The 25,463-nt window shown below is 41.5% G+C and overlaps 1 protein-coding gene across 2 annotated transcripts in view; it reads left to right on the top strand.

Annotated features, from left to right (window-relative positions):
• DIAPH2 (diaphanous related formin 2) overlaps positions 1 to 25,463 on the top strand; it is a 3,364,504-nt gene that overhangs the window by 337,584 nt on the left and 3,001,457 nt on the right. For both annotated transcript variants that reach the window (XM_069213107.1, XM_069213115.1), the window contains one exon: positions 13,906 to 13,926. In XM_069213107.1, the coding sequence (XP_069069208.1) occupies positions 13,906 to 13,926 (21 nt within the window). The remainder of the gene's footprint in view (positions 1 to 13,905; positions 13,927 to 25,463) is intronic.

Genomic DNA, 25,463 nt, shown 5'->3' with positions numbered 1-25,463 from the left:
CCTGCCTATTGGAAACTCATCAGAAAGAACTCCATTAATTCACATCTGCACCATTTTTGAGGCATATAACAACCTCACATAGGACTGAAACTTGGGGTTGAACCCCTTTTTCTTGAGAACCTCAAGCAGGAAGGACCAGCTAACCGAATCAAAGGCCTTCTCAAAATCAATTAGGAGACAGGCCTGTGAGTTTCCCTGTGCCACAGCACAGACCAAGGCCATCTGGACACACCGTATACAGTGCCTAGTACTTCGGTTAGACAAAAAGCCACACTGGTCTGGGTGGGTCAGGGTTGGCAGGACCATCAGCAGCTGGGTGGCCAAGATCTTAGTATATATCTTGTGTTCTAAATTAATTAAGGAGATTGATTGGTATGAAGAGCACTGCCCTGACTGTTGCCCAGCTTTAGGGGGTAACCGCTATTGTAGCAGTGTCTATCCCCGATGGGATGTAACCCTTGGTAAGTGCCTCTGAGCACATCTCCAGTAGGAAGGGGTTAAGCATGTCACCATATTTCCAGTAGTACTCCAGTGGGGACCCATCAGGGCTGTGAGTTTTCCTGGATTTCATAGTGGCTTCCGCAGATGCAAGTTCATCCAATGTCAGTGGCTCCTCCAAATTGGAGCAGAGAGTGGGGGAGATTCGCAGCAGGGCAACGTGGCTAAGGATCAGGTGAAAACTGTTGGTTGGTGGTGGCAGCTGTCATGCATAGAATTGTCATTAATTTGCTATGAATGCTGCTGCGATCTCAGGAGTGGTATGCCCGCAGAGACCTGTTGAGTCTACTATTTCGGGGATGATTCTGAAGGTCAGACCACAAATGGCCGGCCAGTAAAGCAATTTTGCACTTATGTCACCCCATTTGTACACTCATTGGACTGAGGCCATACCGTACTGCTGCGCCTCCTCCAAGAAGGCTTGGTGCAGGGAGGCCAAATTGCAGAGGAGTTGTGCCGAAGTTTCTCTCCACCTCCAATAGGCATGCCTCAGGTGCAGTGATCTGGACTAGCTACTCCCAATTCTGAACCTAAAGGAAACCCTGATCCCTATCCCTAATGGTGGCCTGGCCCGCTGCCCACAAGATCCCGGGGGAATCAACCATCCCCTTATTGCAGACAAAGTAGTCTTGCATTTCAGACCGCAGAAACTTCGTACATTGGGCATCTAGCAAGCACCATGCATTGAGGTGCCACATTGAGCACTGTAAATGATTTAGGTGCCCAAACTGAAGGCACATGAGTGGTCCGAGATACCCCGTGGAAAAGTCGAGGCACCAGTGACATAGAGGATATTCATAATCGGCAGGAGCTTGAGTTAAAGCAGCAGCTGCATAATGCTCCTCCCAGTAGGTAGTGCAAAACAGTGAGGCAGCGTCCTCTGCCGACACTAGCAAGCAGTTACTTTCTTAATTTAGGTCTCGATGAAACACACATTCCCTGTACGCCGTGGCTATTTTGGAGGTATTTTAATAGACTGATCCAAAGAAGCCACCATATTTCTGCCAGTCCTTGTGTCCTACCCCCAAAATGGGGGGCGCACTTAGCATGGACTTTTTTTAACTGTCAATATCCACAATAGTAGTACATCGAAACAGCATGCAGTAAATTGATAAGTAAACAGACTGGTATGAGAATGCCTGGGTGTACTTTATAAATTATAGGTTGATAGCAGACACATAGAAAGGAAAGTACAAGGGAAAGAATAATACGTTAAACTGAGCAGCAAGCCCTTCCAGAGGTCTGTGAAAAGCCAAACCTCCGTTTACCCAGATCAAAAATGTGCCACTTATTTCGGAGTACTTTTTTTTTTAGCTTATTCAATTAGGAAAAGGTAATATATTATCTCCAACATTTGTTGTTTTCAACCTGTCTATTATCTGGTATCCTGAAGTACATTGCTAGTAGGTTTCAATGGTCCATATTTAAATGGCAATAATAGTCATTTCGCATTTACAATTGAGTCTGCAGATATTAGTCAGTTTACAGGCTTCACAATATCTAAACACCAATTCGTTTTTTCTGAGCAAATGAATTCCTTTTTCTATATTTCCAAATCATTTTCATTTGTTAGCGTAATAGAGAATGGACGCTTTCACTGTGATTCATTTTATAGTGTATTTCCCTCCTTTGATGAGCTACTTTGAACGAAATGACCTAACAAATACACGAATTTGGTGTGTTTGTTTAGGAATACTTTATTGGGATTTAACTACGAAGAAATCAAAATGTTTTTTTTTCGAAAGTTATATAAACCTCTGCATCATTGAATTATATCTATAACTTGCTTTAAAATACTGAGACACTACGACAGAGCCTAGATATTAGCAGTAAAGTCATTGGGGATACTTTTTGTACTTGAACCCGGACTACCAAGTCTTTAATTCTGGGCTGTGATAGTATATACAGCACGGACATAGTCTGGCGTGTCTAAGAGATGCTTGTAAATTGTGTGGTATGGTGCAGTGTTCCATGTAATCTGGCATGGTCCTTCCTGTTTATTCACCTGACCTATTTAACCAATGTTCAAAATTGTGGCTTCCATTTTGTTGACAAATAACAAAATCTATGGTGTCATAACATAAGTACTTCTGTTAGGGAAGGAGCATAGTCTTAATAGACCTTAGAACATGTACGGCAAATTCTTTGAAACCAATTGTAAAAAAATTCCAAATGCTGCTGTAGGTACAGTTGAGGTATTTTTCTAAGCAAAATGAAATTAAAATGTTTATGTTGAGATGTTATATTTATGTCGAGAAATGCTAGTCCCTTGTTGAATTGTAGTAGAGGAGGCCTGCCAACATGAAAAGGAGCAACACTGTTGTTACACATTCTGTAGCCCCTGAGGCAGCAATCAAAGTTAATTATGGACAAATGTTTCCAATTCTGCTAATTTGAAGTTAACGGCTGCTTCAATAGTTTTCACTCTATGAACCCTTCATGGTAACTTGAATCACAAGGCTTGGGCCAGACTTTTCTCATAATCTGATCACGAAGAGTTAAATGCCTTACACACAAGTTCTGCAATCATACAACAGCGCTGCTTTTGGTAGCTCAATTTGCAGGCTTGCATTGCAACACCTACTTGGACATCCTGGAAGATATAAGCATAGGTCACTGGCACTTATGTAGGTCATCTTACCAGATTCACTAAAAAACTGGTCACTAGGCTACCTTAATCAAATCGGGCAAGTTTCATGGGGTTTAGTTTCAGATGTTTGTTGCGTACCAACAACTGGCAAAACATTCATTTCCAATCATTCCAATCTCCCAGATCAATGCTTCTCAAACTGTTGGTCTACAAGCTGATTTTCGGTTAGTCGAAAAGGTTAGAGCAATAAATCAAGATGCGATTAAACTCTATGTTTAACTTGTCACATTTGCCAGTGATTCAAAGACAGAGGTCAAAGGTAAGGCTGCTTTATTTTTTGAACATGGAAATTGGTGCTTCCTTTTCTTTCTTCAATTGCAAAGCGAGAGAAGGTTTTAAAGTGAATATGTGACAATCAAGGATGTTGTATTTTTGCACTACATAAAATGTAAATGCCTTTATATGAAATGTATACATTCAGCAATTAGGAAAGCAAACCTGAAGCACTTTTTTGTAATTCTGAAGTGCGTTGGAAACATATTTTAAGAGGCCCGAAAGAAATCACAACACTTATTGAAGATGCACCAATGATGAATATTCCCAGAAACGCAATTTCCACACATTAGCATTTGTGTGCTATGTAGTTTTATCAGTAAAGCTATATGTCTGTGCAAATTATGTTGCCATTCCAATGGAAAATGCGCTGTCTGTAAATGACAATGCACTGCCACGCAGTGCTGTAAACACATTTAAAATCGTTCCACTTCATGCCCATTAAACTTAGGTGGGTCGAGAAAGTTGATTGTTCTAAAAAGTGGGTCGTCATTCTAAAATGTTTGGGGACCACTGACCTAGATAATTGAATCAAGACGTGAGTCAGAGTGCCCAAGTAAAAAGTAAAGCCTGAAAGGAGGAAAATGAGCAGCTTCACAATTCTGTTTTGAAGCTGCGCATGGTGCAGGATTGATTTACATGGGGGGGGGGCGTATCACCAAAACGTGTTTGCTTTAGCGAAACAGTAGCATAGCCTGATGAAAAGTACTGGCTGTCTTGTGTCCTGTGACCCTCCTTGAAATTCAGACTTTGTGGAATAATGGACCACTAAAATAATGTAGGCGTTTCCTCTCATCTCATTCAAACACCTCACTGTCAGTTATATGCTTAAAAACTTTCACATTGCTACCTCTGAGTTCGGCCACTACTCAGTATTCCCAAGCCATGTGGATGAATTCCGCTCTATACATTCTGGATTTGGCATGTTTGACTATGGATTTTGGATACATTTTAGCAGGTCTGGTAGGTCTTAAATACATTCTATGTTAAACTGTTGGTGTCAGTATTCCACATTTCTTTAGTATATCTAAAGGCCTTAGCCTAATCAGCCTCCGAAATAGCCATATCTAGGTCTTGCACCCATTAGGTCCTAATCTGTCTCAAGTCTGTGTTAGATTCAGATAGTATCGCTCTTTATAATCGAGTAATAGCCTTTGTTCTAGCTTCCCATGTGAGTATAGTATGTAATGTTCAATATATGGTGGGTTCATTTATGAGAAGAGGTCCCAAGAATTTGTTTAGCACTCCTGTTAGTTCCCCATAACTCCAAAGGTTGTCTGCTACCACTCAATATGCCTCCCTTACATCTTAGAAGCGCCTTCATCTGCCCCCTTCAAAAATATCCTCTAGGATCTTTATACTTTTGTGGTCCTAATTTAAAGCCCTTTCCTCTTTTTCCACTGCCAACAAAGCTATTGGGGTGCCTGGTGCAAATTCATGCATTTCCTTATGTAGAAATAATATAATGTACAACTATATTATATTGACAAACTATAACCACAGAAGAAGTCAACATTAATTATGGGGGTTGGAACTTATGAGAAACAGCATGGAAAAATGATATAAAATAAACCCCGATCTTTTCTTGCTAGATTTTATTCAGGGTGAGGAGGAGACTTTTTTGCTTGTTTGTCCTTAGAAGCAGATTTGTCTGAACTATTAATGTGTATACTTATTTATGTCACAAGGTGCCTAATTCCTTGACTGCTAGGAAAAGTATGAGGGTGCCCCAAATTTGTAGAAGGTACACATGTATTGCTGCGCATCGTAATCCTAAAATCACACTTAAAGCCATTCCCAGAGATAAGGAATTTGATAAATTAGCTATAAGGACTTCTAAAGAAGCCCTTTCCTGTAAAAAGGCAGAAATCCCCAAATTAGCTTGGGAAGAACTAGAAATAGCGGTTTGGTAAAATAATCTCACTTCTGGGAAGTAATTAACTACCTTTTTTCTCTGGAAATAATTCTTCTAACATTGAATGTTTTATATCAGTTGAAACTTGGGTTACACCCTTTCCTAAACTTTTTATTCAAGGTAATGGTTCAGAAACAGATTAAGGGGAGCCACAATAAGCTCCCACAGATGGCTTTGCCCTCTCTGCATTAAGCCTATCCATAGATGTGAAAGATGTGGTTACTGCTATTAAAAAGTTTGCCAGGCATAGCCCCAGGTCCAGATGGAGTCGCTATAGACTTAGTTAAGGCAAAATTAGCTCTATGGGATCCTAATATTACAGATATTTAGCATGCCACTGTTACTGTCCATATATCCCCTTCCTGGAAAGAAGCGGTTATTGTACCTGCAATTATTGTTCCTATATTTACAAAACGGGAGTAAACTCACCCTGGTTGCTATAGACCAATTTCGTAGCTGGATTCATCCTTTAAGATACTAGGGTGGGTTCTTATTTTGTGTTTAGAGACCTGGACTGATTCTAATAGCATTCTTTCTCTGGTCCAGTATAGCTTCCACACTGGTATGGGCATGGTGGAGAAATGTCTCAACCTTTCACTTATAGTTGGAAAATACGTCTAAAACAGGGGTGGTGCCTTATATCTGGCTTTTATGGACTTATCTTCTGCTTTTGATAATGCTCATTGGTCCAAACTGTGACTCATGATGGAATCTATGGGTGTTGAGCCAGCTCTTGTAGATCTCATTTAGCAAATGCATTTGAAAACTAAAATTAAAGTCTGATACGGACCAAATGGTGCAGGTCTCTCTACTGCCTTTCAACGCTCAGCTCCGTAAGCATATTGACAACAACATCTTAGACACCTCCCAATCAGCCTTCAGGAGCAATCACAGCACAGAGGCCACCCGCCTCACCACCACAGATGACATCTTGCTCCTCGACCACGGCCATCCTACTGGACCTATCAGCCACCTTTGACAGAGTCTCACACTTCACCATCTGGTCCATGGTCCACGCAGCCAGCATTCACTGAAAGGCTCTACAGTGGATATGCTCCTTCTTGTCTGGCTGTACACAGAGAGTCAGACTTGTGTCTTATCTGTCAGACCCTCCGGAGTTCAGCTACGGAGTTCCACAGAAATCCTCCCTGAACCCCACACTCTTCAACGTCTACATGGCCTCTTTTGCATCTGTCGTCAGGGACCACAGATTAAACATCGTCTCCTGTGCAGACGATATCCAACTGATCATCTCACTGACCAAAAACCCCACTACTGCCAAGAGAATTTCCACAACGAAATGGAAGCAGTCACCACCCGGATGAAGGACAGCTAACTCAAGCTCAACTCTGACAAGACCGAGATCCTCATCCTGGGACCATCCACATCACCTGGGACATTTCCTGGTGGCCATCGACCCTCAGCAGCCTCCCACCCCAACAAACCACACATGCAACCTCAGCGTCATCCTGGACTTATCGCTCACCATGACCCGCCAAGTCAACTCAGTCACATCATCCTGCTTTCACACACTTCTCCAGAAGATCTACAGAAGGGTACCCAAAGGACTGTCACAAAACTGTAACCCATGCCCTGATTACCAGCAGACTCGACTATGCCAACGCCCTCTATGCTGGTACTACCCAGAAGAACATCAAGAAATTACAACACATCCAAAACGCCTCCACCAGTCTCACCCTGGACATTCGCCACTGCAAAGATATCTCCAATCACCTAAGACACCTCCACTGGCTAACTTTAGAGAAGAGAATTAACTTCAAGCTCCTCGCCCATGCTTACAAGGCCCTCCACGATCTAGGACCCACCTACCTCAACTCACTGCAACACCTTCTATTCCTCCACCAGACTTCTCTGCTCTGCTCAACAAGCACTAGCCACTGTACCCTGCATACAGGAAAACCTCAGCTGGTGGGAGATCCTTTGACTACCTTGCGGCAAAGAGCTGGAACACCCTGCCCCTGCACCTCAGGCTTTCACCATCGCTAATCCAATTCAGGAAGGACCTTAAAAACCTGTCTCTCTGACTGAAGCTCAGGGGCCAAAACCCCTTAGTGCCTTGAGACCCTCGTGATTTGATTTGACTGCTTTTCTACTATTTGTCCTGCTGCCTTCTGCTTATTTACCCTTCTGCAAGGACTCTGCCTTCCCACTAGAGTGATCTCTAAGGGCTCCCAGGCTTTCCCCTGAGGTGCCTTTGGATTGTGGTCCCTAGTAGAGACCCAATTTCTAACATTGGTGGCAGCAGTGAGATTCAAACCTCTGAAGAGATTGGAGCCTCAGTCCAGGAGGAAGTCTCCAAGGAGTTAGCTTTAAGGGGTATTGAGCCCTCTAACAGTCCCTGGTCCAGCCCTGTGGTGTTAGTATCAAAAGCAACCCCACGGCGCCAAAACCAGAACTTTGGTTCTGTGTGGGCTACGAAGACTTCAGTTCCATCACCAAGACTGACGCAAACTTCATCGCCAGAGCTGATAAGCTCATCGACAGGCTAGGCGCTGCCAAATTGCTCAGTCCTTTTGATTTAACATCAGGGTACTGGCAGATCGCCTTGATCATAGGGGCAAAAGAGAGGTCAGAATTCTGAACCCAGGAGGGCCATTACAAATTCCTGGTGATGCCCTTTGGCCTGAAGCATGCCCCTTCTACCTTCCAACGTTTAATTACCAGGGTCCTGGCTGCCTTCTGTGCAACCTACTTAGACTGTAGTGCAGTCTAATGTTCCAGCTGGGAGGAACACCTGCATCACCTCCAAGAAGTGCTTCAAGCCCTGCAAAAGGCAGACCTGACAATCATCAGTGCCAGATTGGGCAGGGTTCTGTGGTGTTTTTGGGACAACTGGGAGGTGCCAGCAAGGTGCAGCCCCTCCAGGCCAAGATTGAAACCTTCCTGGCCTAGCAACCACCCAAACCCCAGACAGAAGTGAAAGCCTTCTAATATGTCACTGGCTACTACAGAAGATTTGTTAATGGTTATTGCACCATTATTGCCCCCCTAACTTAGTTGACTTCCAAGAAGCAGCCCAAGTTGGTGACTTGCACAGAGGCTGTCAAAAAGCCTTTAATTCTCTTAAGGAAGCCATGTGGAAAATGTTTTTTTTTTTCACATCTAGAGTTATGGCAGTGGATAGGGGTGTACAGACAGGGGCAAGCTGATTAATATTTAATAAGGTTCTGGAATTATCAGTAATCTATCTTTCTTTGACAAAGCCAAATTGCTCCATGGTAGTAAGGTCTGGAACTATACTGTTAATATGCAATGGCAGCATGTTTTCAAAAATCTTACAGTCCATATTTATCACGTAAATTGGTCTATAATTCCCACACTGGTTTAAATCTCTGTCTTTTTTTAGGAATCAGACAAGCACAGCCTTAAGAAAGGAATCTTGTGCCTTGTGCTTTGCTTCTGGAGAGAAAATGCTGAAAGAGTACGAAGAAGTAGTTAAGGGAATTTGGAGGAAAATTCCACAGAAAAATCCATCTGACCCTGGAGCTTTATCTTTGGGTCATTTTGATAAAGCATCAAGGAGCTCGGCTACTGAAAGATCTCTATCCAGAGAAGAAAGGCCAATTAATTTATCACAGTGTCTGGGAATAGAGGAAAAACATTTATTCAGATCTTCTGTTGTGGGGGAGATGTCACAACTATAAACATTAGTTTAGAGACTTGGAAAGCATTTTAAGATGTCTGGGTCAGTGTTGTGGCTTGTTCCATATTTGTAATGATAGCATTAATTTTTTACTTTTGTTTTTTGTTTTTTAAATAATTGGCTAGACGTTTACTAGTTTTGTTACATCCCCCATAAACAATGATGCTCATTTTGAAGAGGCAATCTATAGTCTATTCTGGGGTTAGATTGGTGAGTTGGTGGATAAAATGTAAACTCTGTGCCATCAGGGTGAAGAAACCTCCAGGTAGCACTAAGACCCCTAGAATGAATTGCTTTCATGAAGGATTTTTGCATTTTGTTGAGCACATGTCTAGATGTGGAATGACAATCAGTGAAGGGATCCATTAATAGATTACATTCACCCTCCATGATTAGATTGTCTTGATAGCTTGTTTTGAACAAAGTAGAAAATGGTCCAGAAATAAATATAATCTGAAAGGACTGGATAGAGAGAAGCAGATTTTATGGGTTATAAATAACTACATTCCATCATCATCTTTGAGTTCATTTAAGACATCAAGTGCTGAGGATCTATTAAATGAGATCATAACACAATTTTTATGATTGGCGACCCATTGATTTTCTACAAGGTGAGTTTCTTGCAATAAAGCAATGTGACACTTCAGCCTAGATAAATGAGTCAAAACTCTTTGTTTTTTATGGGACTATAAAGACCTTTAACATACCACGAAACAATATAAAGACTACTCATTATAAATACTGCAGAATAGGAGTATATGTATTAGCATAAAAGGTGTACTACATGATAAGAAAAGGTGAGTAGTTAAGATACAGACAAAGATTGTCTAATAGAAAGTGCATAATAATACATAAAAATATCAAATATATAAGACGGGAAAAAGTAGCTGGGAAGAAGAACATAAGGAAATACATTAGGGAGAAAAAGCAAGAAAGGTAAGGAAGGAAAAGGGAACAATTGGGGAGCACCAAAGTCCCCATGATAAGTGAACAATAGATGTCAAAAGTACGAAGACTTTAGCCATGATTGAAAAATTGGAAGCTTTGAACAGAGAGATTGGAGGAGTGCAGAAATGGAGGACTGACCTAGAGCCCAACCCCTAGACCAAAGGGGCATCCATAATTGGAGCAAGTATTGAAAAGGCGATAGACCTATAAAAGATATGGGATGTCAGAGAATGAGGAAGAACAGAGGAAGCAGAGGAGGAAACAGTAAACTAGAAAAAAAGTACTGAGACAAATTACACCAAATAGCTAACATCCAATAAGAAGAACCAGAATGTTTAATGTTTTAGAGCAACAAATGTCAAAAATAGTGTAAAGCAGCAATCAGGAATCACTGTTCACAGTTGACTGGGACCTAGATGCAATTTCACCCCAACTGTGATGTAGCAGAGGTCAGATACACCAAAAGGGTTGCCCTGATCAAAGATTTTATCTTCTGGCTTAATCTCTGAAATGGAGGTCTGAATCCTCCAGAGGAACAAGGTTGTAAGCTGTATTTGTCAAAGCACTCTCAAAGTTGGATAACCTTTGGATGAGGTTCAATTAAAACTGTTGGTTTGGGCGGGAAAAGAACAGAGCATGCAAATTCAAATTTTTCACCCGCCACAGTCCTCTAGTCATTCAAATACTTTTTGCATCTTTGGCCTCTCACAGTTTCTACCTTCTGTTTGGGAGCTCAAAATGCTCATGTAGCGCAACGCTATAAGCTCTATTTGAAAAGCCCTCTCAAAATCTGACAACTTTTCTGAGAAGCCCTGCCGAATCTCTGTAGGTCTTGAAAGTCTACAACTGGAGCTGCTCCATTTGGTCACTACAATGGCTACCCAGACTTCAGGGGAAACACATATGAGCCAGGACTCACTCATGCAGAGGCACACATTAATAACACTAATCTCTGTCACTCTTTGAAGAAGCAAACAAGATCCACCCCCCAACACCAAAATCCCAGATCCAACATGAGAGCCGAGTCCAGGTATAGTTTTTACTGGTCAGCTGGTCACTTTAGGAAGCAGGCCTCTTGCAACTCATTTTGTCCCTGTTGCGCACAGGAGATAAGCCAACTGACCCTTGGTGTCCACTTCTTAATACTGGGTGCAAGGTTGAGCAATTCAAGCCCCTCAGGCCTCACCTATGGCAAAAATGACCTCTTATTTGAATTCCAGCCCAAGAATTTGTTTTAAGAGTAGTAGCCACTTTGATCATTGTCTCATCTTTTAATATAGAGACAGAATTAAAATTAAAATATCATCTACACATAAAAAGACACAGCATGCTTGTGCCCTAAGGTAACTATAACTCACACCCCAGCCATCCTCAGTTTTTTGATTAATAATTTCATTGCAAATGTTGCAGTGATATTATCAGTGATGTCATAGACGATGTCATGAGTGATGTAATATGTGCAGTAATTAGCAGTACATGGTGAGGGCACAAGTTATAGTTACTTTACGGCATGTGTTATAGTTAAATAAGTTAAATATACCAGGTGAAGTCCTGTGATTTTCAGAGTTTAAAACATTATTTTGTTACTACATTTTTCACATAGCTGTAACATTAATATAAGCTGTTGTTTTTTGTTTCAGTAGATTACTATGATGTTTTTAATGTCTAGTTAAACTCCCACTGTGCACGCCCTGTGGCACTGCGTTGGGGGACTTGGGCACATGGCCGGGTGTGTGGCCAGGCCATGCAGCCAACCCTCTCACAGGCACCCAACCTCACACTGCGCATGGCCTTTGACTGTGCACAACGGGGATTTGGCATAGGGATGAGCCTGCAGCCAGGCTCTGCGGCCAATCCTCCAACCAATCCCTGCAGCTAAACCTCCCCATCCTTCTCCTCCAAACCAAATGGCTCAAAATGATTTATTAAAGTTTTATTGAATGATATGATTGTGACTTTTTCCTTTTGCATAGTTTTTATTATTACAATTATAAATTGTTAGAGATAAATTATTTTTTTATTCAGGAGAAAACTAAAACCAATATACCTTTGTTCTACTTTTTACACCACAAAAATTGCAGTGGTATATATAACCACATAAGGGGTTCGTGTTTTATGTGCTATATCTTTATAACATAAACTTCAACAAGCCCCTAAGTGCCACTGCAATTCCAGTTGTAGATCAAATGCTCTAGCATCGGAAAAGCTTTAGAAAAAAAATAGTAACTACTCCTATGGTCACGGTTTCAATGACCCAGGAGACTTTTTTTCTAGCATTGCTTTGGGACTGCAGCTCTGCCTACAGCCCCCTACACCATTAAAAAAAAAAAAAAAGTTTTGTGATACCCTTCCCCCTTCTAGAGACATCACTAAAAACTCTCCCGGGGCAAAATGGCATTAGTGGGTGATCTTTAAGGAGCAGTGAATAACTGAGTGGCTGTGAATACTTATTTATATTCATTTTAGGATTACTTTTTATTTTTTTCTGGTTGTCCCGGTCCAAGCCGGAACACCCCCTGTTTCTTTCTTTTATAAGAGGAGTATAGGGAGCCCCAGGACCTCAGCGACACCATTGGATCCCAGCTAGTGGCCCCATTTCGTGGGGCCTCTGAGAAGCCAGCACTTTTTTCCTCTACGGGGTGTCCTGGTTCCCACCTGAGGCACTCAAAGCTGTAATTTATTTTTGGCATTCATGGGGAAGCCCCACGACCCCCGCAGCTCCGCTGGCATTGCCTTACTGGTGCACCACAGCTATAGCCTTTTTTTTGGTGGGTTGCCCACCTAGGGCACCCCCAAAGTCTGTCCCTTGTTGGCAGCTGCGGGACACCCCCACCAGCTTCCCTGCTTGTGAGCCAGCATTGTTCCAACCCTGCAGGAACAGTTTTCTTTTCCTCCCATGGAGTGGGAGCAATCAAAGCATTTCCCTTCACAAGAGCTCAGGCAGGGTGCCGGGAGACGATATGCAATGTAATTTAGTATTTCAACACAGTTTATAAAAAAAGAGTAGCATGCATTCTTATTGAGTATCACTGTAACACATCCGATGTGCTTGAAGCTCAGAACATATGCTCTCTAGGACACTTTTATAGTGCCGATACATGATGTGATTCGGTTATCGTTTTAGTTGCAGTGTTTTTCCAAAATCTATCTTAATTAGGAAAGAATTTATGAAAATATATTTATTTAAAATGAGTGGCCAATCTGTCTGCAATTAGAGGTTTATAAATACTATCTGGATATGTTTACTAGTTTAATATCATATGTTTTGTGTTGCGCCTCTCTGGCACATTTCCATGGAAAGGAGGAGTGGCTGAAAGCAGACATTCAGATAGCAATAGAGGTTTTTCTCATTCTTCACCTTCTGCGATTTGAAAAATCTGCACTATTTCTAATTATTTTGGGAAAAGGACTTAAATCTATTAACATAGATTACTATACTTTTTTCATTGTTTTCCACTAGCATAGACAAATCCCATATCAAAAATATTTATTCACATCTAAATACATTTTTCCTTTATGATGCATGTGTTAGTTGCCATCCCAGAATCTCATTGTACATCTCCAACCATTAAAGGGAATAAATATTATTGTTAGTTCCGCAAAATGATCGTCGCTCTTGCAATACCTCTTAGTATTATCTTGGATTCAGCATGTCTGTTAGTGGGTTTGTTGTTGCAGCTAACCATAGCATGCTTTTAGACCGTGTGATAGATAGTTATGTCTGTTTCGCAACCATTGTCTGTCTCATGCATATCCTCATACTGCTATATCCACCAAGTTGAAAACTTTTCCATAGTTACTACTCTGACATTTAGAATTTTAATGAATTTAACGTAACAATATTTCTGAACTAATAACTCAATTGCATTAGCTTTCCGAATAACTTTAGCATGCTAATAATGTTGCCATATTTGTTTTTTTACACCGTAACTGCTCTGCGTTGACCACTGCATGCAGATAACTGGGAGTAAAGTTTTGGTGAGTACTAATTTTCTTTTGAGTATTCGAATCGAACAGTGTTTATGATGTTTAGGACGTTGCGATCCTGTTAAATATTTTTGACACTATCTTATTCCTATGTTGAAAACTTTACACGTTTACACAGATAATACATAGATCCTCGGAACAAGTCAGTGGAAATCCGCCACACATGAGAAGTGATGAATTAGCTGCAGCCAGCACCCGTTAACCAGCATGAACCGCTCAATGTATGCAAACTATAGGCAAAGTGTCAAACACTCATTGAAAACACTGTCACTGAGGACAAACCCTTTCACAGAAACATGCAGAAAGCCAGAATCTTATCTAAATGAGAATGCTGAGATGCAGCTTCAGGACGGGCACTAAAGTGAGTTTTGTCCTCTGTCACGGGTTCCGCGTTTATATTATCAGAACATATTGATATTGGTTAAATTCTTCTCAACCTGTCCTTAGGATATTTGTGGATCTTCAAATGTATAGTTCTTCATGCTAACACTGAGTAATGGGTACATAATGGTGCGTATAGTAGGGTTTATGTTGATGCTTGGACTACTTACCAGTAATCCTCATTACTCCGAGTTATAGTGTTCCTCATCACAATCATTACTAGTGTGGCGTTTGCCTCAGGTGTAGACCATATCAACTAAAAACTTAAAACAATGCTGATCTAGCTGTGGTTGTAAAAACAATCCCTGCGCCCAGGACATTCATAGAAATGAACCACTAACCCTACCCTAACTCCTGGGATACCAAAGCAACCAAAAAAAAAAGTTAAGGGAGAGAGGGAAGGAACGTCTGTATGATTATGGTGAGGAAGACTGCAACTCAGAGTGATAAAAATTACCGCTGAGTAATCAAAGCATTACCTCCTCATATAGCCTTCTTGTCTCAGTTCATACTAATGCGGATGTCAATAAGCTAGCCTCTCTCTTTACAATAACAATTACAGAAATTAAGATAACCTCAACAAATATGTGCTACACCATGTGCATTTATTATGTACTTTATCCAAAAATGAAGAAAGAACCCTTGAATGAAAGCTGTGGATTTAAATCCCCTGACTTAAATGTACCATGCAATACAAAAGTATTTGGGGAGGCCTAGGTGACCGCATTTTTAAGAGATCTACCCCTGCACACCGACCAGGAGGCAGAAACTCCTCTTTTTGACTTACCCTGAACTTCACCATGAAGGACTGATCCATTTAATTCATAAGCTCAACAGTCTTTTTCATACTTAAGGTGGCAGAGAATGGACGAAGCCCCTTTTCTGAAGAACCAAATGTTCAGAACAGAAATTGCACATTTCTCAATTCTTAAGTGTGTGAAGCATATCTATGCGCCTCTCCGCCCCACAATCCATACCTCGACTTCGGCCTCACAGCTTCCATATACAGCAGATGTGCCTTCCCCCTCCTGCCCTCCAGCTGGTGTAGCCTGCACTATTTCTGATATCAGCATACACTATTCAGTACTCAGACGTGACTCTTGCCACTAGTTGCTCAGTTTTAAGTTGTATTTCAGCACGTCACTACGCAATTGCACTGTACAAGTTTATAAGTGTGTGTAGACAGATCGTAAAATCTTTAATAGCGAAATGTACTGTTGTTTGTGCATAATGCTTAATAAACAGATTTTAAAAAAATGTGTGAAGCATAGCTAATCCTCTGGGAACATCTAATGATCTTAATAACTCTTCTTCCTGAGAAGAGGGACAAGAGAAAACTGGCAAATCAATATCTAAATGAAATGAAGATGCTAACAATGCTAACGGTAGAAAATATGGTTCAGTTCTAAACACTACCTTATCCTGAAACATATGGGGTATGGATCATCAACCGAAAAGATCCAGTTTATCACAAATGTTTTCCAGATGTGATAGGAACTAAGAAAAAATACTTTAAAGTGAGAAGTTTTAGAGAAATTGATTCCAGTGTTTCAAAGGAGAACCTTGTAGAGCTTAGAGAAACAATGGTAAATGTTAGAAAGAGATGGAAGAATGGATCCTGTTGGAAAACATCTTCAGTAGCCTACTTATGAGACACTCTACTTGAAGACATCTGTATTTCAGGAAGTCTTGATTGGTGCCCATTAAATATGTAACATGGAAACAGCCACTCATATTAAAAAATAATCACTTAGGAAGTCTAAACTAATGTAGGGGGCAATGCTCCAATTCGCAGAATTCTTCCAAAGTCCAGAGTTTTCTTTTATGATGGACGGCCTTCTAGACTCTTGAATGGAACAGGGTACCTCCACTGAACAACTTGGTTCAATCAAACTCCTCCTTTCAACTTCAGACCCCCAACTTCAGCTGTGCTAATGATAGAGATAATTTTGGAAGAAGAGGGACTCGAAGAGGAGATGGATTGATTGACATGACTCATGGATCTGCCACTGCTAGCCTGTGGACTGCCAGAAACCAGGGTCTCAGGCCAGTAAGAGCCTGCATATATAATCTGATCTATCTCCTGTATGAGTTACCTCAAGACTCTGGAAAGCAGGGGGGTTAGAGAAAAAACTTAAATCAGAAATTTAGGCCAAGTGAGTTGGAAGAACATCCATAGCCTAGGATTTCTGTAAGAATCCTGGAAGCAATCTATATTGCTCCATTGTGAACATTAGTATTCAGAGAAGACCTTTGTAGGATCTGATGAAATATTACATGAATGAGAATCATTGAAGTTGAAAATGGAATTATTCTGCTCAACTAGTGTGGAAGCCCATTCCCCCTCCCCTGAAGTTGAACTCCTTCCAGAGACATGTGTTTGGACTATGCTTAATTCTCTACCTCTTTTGTTGGGCTCTTGTCAAATGGTCTGCAAGCCCATTCTCCTTCCCTTGAATTCCTTTCAGTGTGGGAAGAGACTGGACTTTGCTCAATTCCCCAACTTTTTTGTTAGACTCATTTCACCAAGATGGGCCAGTAAGCCCGAGCTACTTGATTGTCTGTTCATATTTTTCCCTGTTTTTTTCTGAATCAATGTCAGGAAAACATGAAGAACATAGAAAATGGCTACCAGTTGCATGCAATTATAGGATATTTGATCTTCCATTCGAGACCAGAGACCCCAGACAGAACAATCCTCCATTACAGCTTGCCAGAACATGAGACTGGCATCCATTGTAACCATCTTGGGATTTTTCACAATGAATGAAAGACCCTTGCCAGGATTGATTGGATTCAACCACCAATTCATATCCTGTCTTCTTGAGTCTATTACAGGAATCATTTTTTCATATCCTGCGACCAAGGATTGCAGTGTGGTAACAGGTGTATTACAAGTGAATATATGTGAAGACTTGAATAAGGCATTGTGCTCAAACAGCATGCTATCATCGCGGAACCCCCAGCCACTCTCTTGCTATTGCAAAAGGCTTCTGTAGAAGATTCAGGAAGATCTGGTTCTACATCTCTTTCCTTGAATTTTGGAAGGATTATCTCGATGTCTTTTGTTCAGAAAATTGCTCCAATGTACAGCAGTGTCTAGGATGGGAGAAATTCGGATTTCTGTAAGTTTAAAAGCAATCTGTTGTTTGTTGATGTTCTGTTGTGTAGTTTACTCTGACAGTTGCACGTATCCAGGTATCTGAGGTAGATTATTTCAGCTTGTTGAAGAAAAGAAGCAGCCCCTTCCCTTCTAACCCACTCTTGGCTTGGAATAATCAGGATTTCTGGGAAGCAGGCCGAGAGGATTGTCATCACTGCTACTGGACTTTTCCGAGGAGAGGGCACCACGGCCTTCCCCTTCTTTAAGAGGGGTGAAAGGATCCACCTAAATGCTCTTTGTGATTCAAAGATTCTTTTGTTAGGAAGGCAATGGCCTCCATCAGATGCGTGTGCTAAAGTCAACAACTTCCTATCTGCAGCCAATCTTCTTTTATCAAATCACTTAGCTGGGCTCTGAATAACTTAGTATAAAGCAGATTACTTAATTTAGCTTTCTGAACTGCATACACTTCCCATGAATGCATCCATGTTTTTTTTCTCACAGATATGGCAGAGGCTGAAGTAGCTGAAGCACTTAAAAAAATCCAAAGAAATGTCCTCAAGGAAACAGATCTGTTTTTCTATTGTTGAAAGTTGATTAGATAAAGTCTGTATTGTCCCGAATTTCACGTGCTAGGGATGCAAAATCTCATAACAGAGACTGGATAATGTAATGGGTGTAAGCAAAGGCTCCTATGCAAAATGTGGAGCAATGTAGCCTCTTTTTACTGCTGCATTCGCTTCCTTCTATCCAGCATATCTGATGGAAAGACTTCCTCAGACATTATGGAGCCATATCATGCTTATCCTGCTATCAGACAATTTACTTTTACTGAGAAGTAAGACATTCCTGAAAATAGTCCAACTGATATTTCCTAAATAGAACCTTTGGAAACAGTGGCTTTTAATTCTTTGCTCAGAACCTTTCTGACTGCAGCATGTACCAACAAGAAATCAGACTCTTTCCTCGCATACTGCAAGACAATCTTCAGTTGTGGGAAGGTATAAGTAACATAAATTCTGTCAAACATGGGTTAGCAGTTCTTTAAAGTCTGAACCTTGTATGTAACAACCTCTCTGTTCAGCATGATCATCATCAGCTACATCCAGTTCAGTGAATGTCGACCCATTCCCTTAAGGCTCCTGATTCTTTAAAGCAGCCACCGTTGCTTTATCATATCCTCTACATCTTGTGGAGAAGGCTATGACTGTCTGATGGCTTACTCCTGACCCGTAAGCCCCACTTCAGGGTATGCTTCCAAATTCCTCTTCTCGGCAACCACATTTCGGCCTTCCTTCCCCATGGTAGGCAAACAATACAACTGAGCAATCATCAAATCCTTTCTTTTTGTCTGAACCAAATCGTATGTATGAAATCACCAGTAGCGTCTCGCAGGGCCGCGGAAGGGGAGGGGACGTGCGGGAGTGGGAGGAAAGCGGGAGGGAATAAACATTAAATTTAATTATTTAAAAAAGAAACGTACCTCTTTCACCGCTCCTCTGTCCCTCAACGCTCCTCTGCAGGCACAGGCTCCCAGCCTGGCCTGATCCAATCCTGAGGTTGCACAGAGCAGCGTAACGATTGGCTGGGAGCGCCCAACTAGGGAAGGCCAGCCAAACACACGTGCGCTGTGAAGGGGGAGTGCTGAGCACTACCCCTCAGTGCACATCCCTCCATGGCCCACCCCTTTCAAAGAAACGATAATAAACATGGTTTATCATTGTTTTCTTTAAAAGGTTTTGCAGCTGCCGCTGCTGGCGGGGGTGGGGGGTGACGCTCCTCCACCCAAACGTCAGAGCCGCCATTGCAAATCACATGAGGTTTGGTGCATTTAAATGCACCCATGATATTTTACAGAGAATTGCCTTCTACCAGGAGCAGATGCAAGTAAGTGAACTGAAACATGGCAGAATAATTTTTCAGTGTGGCACAAGCGAAACATAACATAGTTCACCTTAGAGAGATAAACAAACTGCCAATGGACAGCTATGTGTCTCAATAAGTTTGAGGAATACACTCTTCTTCACTGTGCTAACCCTTTATGCTGGTGTTGTAAAAAGGTAACCCTCAGTTTCTTTTGAAATAAAACATTCCTGAAAGTGTTATATAATAGGTTAAAAAAGTCTCTCCTCCATTGGCCACCAAATAATTACAAAGGGGAAGACACGCTGGCTAAGCACAGCAATGCCTTTCAACCTCAATATTCTCAAGGAATACTCGCTAGCTCTGCAAAGCTGTGTCTTGCTGCTACCCTTCGCCTCAAGGGAGATGCCCTGGCCCAGCACAGCCATGTCTTCCTGACACTGATGGGAAAATGTGTTCTTTCATTCTCCCGACTCCAGGCCCTTTGTGAAGGCAATGCGCGGGCCCAGCCAAGCCGTGTCTCAATGAAAGCATTACAAGATGCACTCTGCAAATAACCAGAAAAGCAAGCAGCTTTAAGCCTTGTACTCTAAACCCGACCACATACTGAATAAGGTCTTCCATACACTTTTTGAAATATTTAAGTAAATAAAATAGGAAAGCATCTCAATCAAAAGGACATAAAAAGTCTTCCCATTTTCGATAGCACAGGTCTCATCAGAGCTGAGTTTTATAGAACCAGAGCCAAGACCAACATTGTTTTCAGTTTTTAGGGAGTTAATATAATTTGCGTCTGTGACAAAAGCCACATCATTAAGGAATGGTATGATGACGACAGATAAGGAGGTAATGCATTGTCAAAAAAAAAAAAAAAAACACTACATGAATTCAGTTGGGAACACCAAAGGGATGTTGATTGCTTTCAGCACATTGCATGGCATTTGCGTACAAAGTGAATATTGTATGTGGACGAGACCCTCTTCCAAGAAGGCACTATTTTGGTTGCTTTAATTATAGGTGTACATTATGGGCCTGATTCTAACTTTGGAGGACGGTGTTAAACCGTCCCAAAAGTGGCGGATATACCACCTACCGTATTACGAGTTCCATAGGATATAATGGACTCGTAATACGGTAGGTGGTATATCCGCCACTTTTGGGACGGTTTAACACCGTCCTCCAAAGTTAGAATCAGGCCCTATGTCTTTAATCCTATATCAAAGTGTAAATGGAGCAAGCTTTGTATGTGTCTGCAGATTTTCTACTGATCACTGTAGACCCAAGTTTAGGAAAAAGCAGAACAGGTTATTTGAGGATACACAATATGCTATATTTTCTCCCCTATATGTGTTCCAAAGAGTCATTGTCATTGATGTCACATTATTGAAAAGCATGTTGCATGCGACTAAGAACCTTTTGTAGCACCAGACGATTTCATGTCTGCTGTGGAAATCTTAGGGTCAGAGAAATAACTGAAAGCCATCACAGATATAGGGTTCATGAAGACTTTAAATTTGGCTATGCATATGAAATTCAACTTTATCTTACTTTAATGTGAAATAAATTGACTAACCTTTATGTTTACTTATGTGTCCTTTATTTTGAAAAACTATGAAACCAATATTTTTTAACTAAAAGGCATATCTTTTTACAGCATACGTTTTTAAACATATACCTCAATTACTTTTTCATCTAGACATGTTTGTTGTAAAACCATGCTCAATAAATTCTCTCTCTACTTATATATATCTTGAATAATGGGAACTGAATTCAAAATAACTATGTGCAGTTTAATTTCATAAGAACGCTCGTGAACAAGCATGTGCAAATGACACTATGTGCTAGAAGAACACAAGAACAATATCTGATAATATTCAGAATGTCTCGCCAAATGCCAAACCTGCAATTAAGTAAGCTTCTGCTGCACCCATTCCTGCCCCACTTATGCACTGAAAACTCAGCAGCCCAGTTCTGCTTGCCTTTAGTAGTTAAATGAACCTGACAAAATAATTATACGTGAGACTTGCTGTTTGCAACAAACTGTAACCACTACAAAAATAATAGCCAGGTTAACATTTACTGGCATGATTAAAATGAAATTATCCCTTTTTCTTCTCTGTTTCTATTTAATGATAGGTTGGCGCTAATGACGCTAACAGTCGTTATAAAAGAAATGCGTATTGTGTGAATCCCCAGTAAACATAAAAGAATACCATTGTAAATAAAACATTTTACCGTCCGTTGCAGTTACCCGATCTAAACCATTTGTCCTTACTAAAATAATGAATAATAGTTTATTTTAAACAGCTATTAAAAAATTAACCAGTTTGACTTGAAACGTTACCACTACTGTTAAGATCATATTTTCAGAACATTCCTGTCCAGCAATTCAAATTTACACATGAAGAAAATATGTGCTAAAGACCCAGGCCCTCATTACGAGTGCGGAAGGCTAAAGACCTCCACACTCGCAATGGCAGTCGGACCGTCGCAGACATGGCGGTCCAACTGCCCTATAATGACCTTGGCAGATGGACCACGGTCCGACCGCCTGCACTGCCAGGTTGCCGCCTGACAGCCTGGTGGTTTTGGCAGTTGCAATCTGCCAGGGCAGCGCTGCCCTGGGGATTTCAAGCCCCCTTTCCTCCAGCATTTGATGGCGGTCTCACCACAATGCGAAGGGTGGCGATAAGTGGGCATTGAGGGTCCCTGCACTGCCCATGCACCTGGACAGCCCCGCCGCGCTTTTCACTGCCTGAATTACGGGCAGTGAAATGTGGGACAGGTAATGTCACACCCGACACACCACAACATTGCCACCAGCTTGTTTACGAGCTGATGTCAATGTTGTGGTGAGTTTTTCGCTGGGCCAGCCGGCGGGCTGCTGTTTTCGCCTGCTGGCCCAGCAGAAACCTCTTAATAGGGCAACCAGCATACCGCTAGCACTGGCAGTATGCTGGCTGCAGCAGCTTCGGTGATCTATAAAAAAGACCTCCAAAGCCGCAGTGAAGGCCTCAGTCTTCTACTGACACAGGCTTGAGGTACAAGCAGGGTTAATAATAATTTTACTAATGTTCAGGATGGGGGGAAGATAACCGGAGCATGAATCACAGACACAACATATTTTAAAAAATATTGTTCATTAATTATAATTGCTTTTCTCCATGTGTACTATACAGATAAAAAGTATATAATTTGAATGTACAGGATTACATTATTTAGCTCAGTGAAATTTATGTTCTGGGGGTGTATATGATGACTTCTAATTCAAGAGACATTTGTTCTCATTGCTCCTTATCTCTAAAAGTATTTCTGTCACTGAAAGCAAGCTTGGCTCTTATGAGGCATAGGCACATATGCAAAGAAACATTCACTTTGGAGAGAGGATATGAAGGATGTGAATAATGTGATCATTTCTTCCCAGGGCCTCTCACAGAGGTAGGGCTTCTGAGCATTGTGAAGTGATGTCCATAAAAAATGTCCTGTGGTTATTTATATTTCTAACACTGACGTAGTTGCTGCAAATATAGATAGCATCCCATAAAATAGGATTCATGCAGTGTTTAAACTGTTCCTAGTATGTGTGAAACTGCTCAAATATAAAGTTGTCCTGCTCTAAATTCCCCCTACCAATGTTGAATGCATATTGTCAATAATAATGTGAATATCTTTCTTTTGTGCTTGACAGTACTTTAACGTCAATTGGTTGTGTTTATTTGGATAAAGCTTGGGTTGAATGCTGTATGAAGAGGCATGTGGTGTTAGTCGTGTGGAAGTGGGAGGAGTCACCCTTTTTTGCTAAATAAAAATGCTGCAACAAATTTCCATTTCGCTCCTTTTATAAAAATGTTATTGGAATTTATATAGCACAGAAATAGGCCTGAAGGGACTCGGAGTACTTTAATGAGCACATTGTGCTGTGTGAGATATTATTGTCATTTATATTGGTAGTGCAAACGTCATAATGGTTAGCTATTTTTGTTTATTCATTCATAATCAGCGATTAGGGTTTATAAACGTGTGTGACATTTTATCCATAAAGGGCAGGTTGAAGAAAAGCCACTAATAGACAGCAGCCATATTGCCCTTGTATGAAGCAGAGGGTGCTGTTTTTCCAGTTGCGTTGTGTAGCAACGTGTCGCGTCAGATATCCTTGCATTGGTCCACGCCCACATTGAATCACTGGTTTACGTCAGATTATTTTTCTAAGCCTGCTTAGTTTGATTTTACATTCAATCTCTGTTGATATTGTTGAGGTAGCAGTAAATAAATATTTGTCGGCTGGGTCACAAAAAAGTCATTGGGCCTGATTACGACCTTGGCGGATGGGGTACTCAGTCACAAATTTGACAGATATCCCGTCCGCCGTTTTGCAAGTTCCATAGGCCATATTGCACTTGTAATATGGCGGACGGGATATCTGTCATGTTTGTGTTGGAGTATCTCATCAGCCAAGGTCGTAATCAGGCCCAATATGTCGAACTGTTGGTTTCTATCCTACACACCATGTGCAGCACTCCACTACCTTTGGCTAGGTTTGCACTGTAGAACCACCACATACGTACATACATACAAACAGTGCAATCTGTATAAAACAGATTAAACAATAAGATTACATACTATCAAAGTATTTTTCTCTCCTGTTACTTTCTGTGCATGAACAGGTAATTTTCAAAACAGTGGCACAAGTGATTAAGAATGCATTTTTAGTTTCACCAAGTCGGTTTAAGAACTCATTTTGTTGTATAGCGTTGGACAGCCCCAGCGGTCCTTCGATTGCTTATTGCAATCCGGCTTCAGATTCTGCCTTTATAAATTAGGAAAGAGATGTGGTCTAACAGCTGGAGTGGCAGACTTTGGAACTGGGGACCCATGTTCAGATGAGTGCCTGAATGGGTACACCACTGTAGATGAAGCCACTACCTTGAGGCACTTGCTTGGTGTGTGCCCAAGTAAACGTTGTCATCATGACCCGGAGTGAGGCTTCCTGATATGCTGAGCCGAAGTGTGGACAATGGAATTGTGGCAGCACAGCAGAAGCTGTAAAGCACATATAAGTAGCCTAACTGTTGCCACCCAGACCTGAAGCAGACTGCATCATTGGCTTGACCTCCTTGGGAACTGTACAGCTGAGCTACTCATTTACCAAGCAGCACAACTTTAAAAGAAGAATCCTGCCAAACACGGCCAGTGCTCTGAAGACAACTTTATTCCTGCATTCGACCATCTCATACCTATACTGTGTTGCTCCCAGATCTGCTCCAGGCATCAGAGTAGGTGGCCAGTGTCTTTCATGAGCATAGCGAAGTTGCAGACTGGCATGTAATGAGGCCTAGCCAAGGCCTTCTTCGAGGACTCGCAATGGATGAGAAAGCTAAGACTGAGAGGCTTAGCACATGTTACCTGAGATGGGGTCCAGGGAGCATTGCACCTGTGCCTGAGGGCCCCTCCACATTTGCCCTGTCATGAGAGAGAGAGAGAGAGAGAGAGAGAGAGGAGGAAGGTGGAGGGTGAGCAGTGGAGGAACCTGCATATTGTGAGTGTAGTATTACAGTTTAAAGCATATTAAACTACTTCTCTTTTACAAAGACAGGTACTGGGTCGGTCAATCACTTATTAAGTTGGAAGATGTTTGACGAGTGCCGAGTTGTTGTACCCCACACTTAGCTCAATGAGAATCCAGTGAATGTTCGCCTTCACTACCACTGAGATTCGAGTGCTGAAACAATTGTACTTATCAGAGGTTGCAGATCCACAGTAGGATGGATGCTGGGACATCAGAGGCAAATGACCCCAACCCCCACGGCTAAGGCATAGTACCCTCTTGCTTGTCCATATGGCCCCTTGAATGTGATCAGACATAAGAGCTCAGCCAAGCTATGGATTCTCTCCCCAATATGCTTTGGCATTAGATGTCTTTTCTTGCTTTTTAGAGGTTCTCTTAAGACTTAGCTCTTCTGCAGGTGCTGCCAGCTCCATATGGCACCTGGCCCGATTTTCTGACCTGGTCTCTTTTCTTCATGCTCCTTTTGCTCACTTTACGTAGTGCCAAGAGACTATGGTTTTGCTATGCTCAACAAATAGATTTAGCATTGCACATAACTGTAGAAGCCTTTTGAACCTTAGTTTGGACTTTATTTCCCTGTGAGAGCAGTTATATATACCAACCACCCAGTATCGG

Source organism: Pleurodeles waltl, chromosome 2_1 (assembly GCF_031143425.1).
Source record: "Pleurodeles waltl isolate 20211129_DDA chromosome 2_1, aPleWal1.hap1.20221129, whole genome shotgun sequence".
Classification (NCBI taxonomy): domain Eukaryota; kingdom Metazoa; phylum Chordata; class Amphibia; order Caudata; family Salamandridae; genus Pleurodeles; species Pleurodeles waltl.
This window is presented reverse-complemented; position numbering and strand designations above follow the sequence as displayed.